We start from the raw sequence: 2,010 nt of genomic DNA, 5'->3' as shown, positions 1-2,010 counted from the left end.
TCAGCAAGAGTTATACAGCCGGTTGGATCCAATACCTTATGGTCATGCATTCTTGATGCAGGTGCAAGCAGGAGGCATGCGATAAGCATGGATATGTTGTTGCGTACTGAGCTGACTATTTGTAGCTTCTGAACCACGGAACCTGCAAGCACGAGCCAAACTATTTCAGTGCGGAAGCATCTCAGTAATTGAAAACGTCCAACTATGCGAAGGTTTTGTGAGAACATTTGGGGCAGCTATAAACCGAATACAAATCAAATACTAGTACCCCCACTTCAATTGCTCACCTCAGTACCAACAGAAGTGTGGATGTTTCAGGCAGCTGATTCAAAGCGCTGCAGAAGTCCAATCTAACAGCTGAAGGGGTGGCGACGGACTGGTAAAGGGTCATGTATCTGATGGCATCCCTGCCTTCCCACGGCGCCTTCCATACACCTCTTTGGTATTCTTGCTCGAGGAGCACAACCATGGTGATGGCCACGGCTTCCAAGGCCAAGTGAGTTCTTAACCAATGAAGATTCTTATGCCTATCTTTTCCTTTAATTGACCTTTAGTTTGTGTTGCATCGTAAGGGATGGAGTTCCCGGAAAGGCCTTCAGTCCTCGCAAGGCGTCTCATAGAGACCGAGTAGCTCACTCATTGCCACCTGAAAAGAGAGAGGTTTTTGATTCGCTTAACAGTTGGGCAGAGGACAACATTCTGGTCCTCTTGAAGCCGGTTGAAAGATCCTGGCAGCCACAGGACTATCTGCCAGAGCCTTCCTCGGATAGATTTTATGACGAAGTCAAGGAGCTGAGGGAGCGAGCCGAGGAGATCCCCGACGACTACTTGGTATGTCTGGTTGGAGACATGGTCACTGAGGAAGCACTCCCTACCTATCAGAAAATGCTCAATATCCTTGATGGCGGTGTCCGCGACGAAACTGGCAGCAGCCAAACCAGCTGGGCTGTATGGACGAGGGCATGGACGGCCGAGGAGAACCGACACGGTGATCTCATGAACAAGTATATTTATCTCACTGGGAGGGCTGATATGAGGCAGGTGGAGAAGACCATACAGTATTTGGTTGGTGCTGGAATGGTAAGCACTTGTATCTGATTGTGTCATCCTTCTTTGTCACAGCTTCCATTCACTTGGTTGATTGTTTTATTGCTCACAAAAAATGGGAAGGGAATAAAAATTTGTCATTGTCAAAATGATATTACTTCGTTCATCAAATGCCATTTTTTTTGCTAACTTTTCGCAAATATATTTGAGAATGGCAACCTTCAGCAGCATACACATATGTTCGCTAGTTAAGATTTAAGAGTAGGCCAGTTTGTTCTAACTACCCTGTCTTGTTCTTACTTGTTGTAGGATCCAAAAACCGAGGCCAACCCCTATGAGTTTTTCATTTACACGTCTTTCCAAGAGAGGGCAACCTTCATATCTCACGGCAACACTGCAAGGCACGCCCGGAAGTACGGGGACCTGAAGCTGGCCCAGATAAGCGGCACCATCGCGGCTGACGAAAGGCGCCACGAGCTTGCCTATACCAAGATAGTGGAGAAGCTCTTCGAGGTCGATCCCAACTACACGGTTCTGGCCTTCGCCAGCATCATGAAGAAGAAGATCACCATGCCCGCCCACCTTATGTATGATGGGCAGGAGAACAACCTGTTTGAGCACTTCAGCGCGGTGGCACAGCGGCTGGGCGTCTACACCGCCATGGACTACGCTGACATCCTCGAGTTCCTGGTCCAGAGGTGGAACGTCGCCGGCCTCACTGGGCTGTCCGGGGAAGGGCGGCGTGCTCAGGATTACCTCTGCTCCCTAGGACCAAGGTTTGGGAAGCTGTTGGAGCGAGCTCAGGGGAGCCAAAAGAAGTTGCCGGTTGTTCCTTTCAGCTGGATCTATGGCCGGCAAGTGCAGCTTTGAGTAAGATATCAAGACAAGTCACTACAGGGAAATAGTTTTATAGGTGAACTCAAATTAGCGACGGGTGCTGTGTGTCACCCGCCACAGCTAATT

The 2,010-nt window shown here is 49.2% G+C and overlaps 1 protein-coding gene across 1 annotated transcript; it reads left to right on the top strand.

The window, feature by feature from the left end:
- The first annotated feature begins 208 nt into the window (after nt 1-208).
- On the top strand, nt 209-1,997 carry LOC123114385 (stearoyl-[acyl-carrier-protein] 9-desaturase 5, chloroplastic). The gene is made up of 3 exons (XM_044535830.1): nt 209-496; nt 573-1,080; nt 1,357-1,997. Exons 1-3 carry the CDS (start codon nt 390-392, stop codon nt 1,915-1,917), a joined length of 1,176 nt encoding a protein of 391 aa, XP_044391765.1. The 5' UTR covers nt 209-389; the 3' UTR covers nt 1,918-1,997.
- Nucleotides 1,998-2,010: the final 13 nt, after the last annotated feature.

The sequence above is a fragment of the Triticum aestivum genome, chromosome 5B (genome assembly GCF_018294505.1).
Source record: "Triticum aestivum cultivar Chinese Spring chromosome 5B, IWGSC CS RefSeq v2.1, whole genome shotgun sequence".
Lineage (NCBI taxonomy): Eukaryota > Viridiplantae > Streptophyta > Magnoliopsida > Poales > Poaceae > Triticum > Triticum aestivum.
This window is presented reverse-complemented; position numbering and strand designations above follow the sequence as displayed.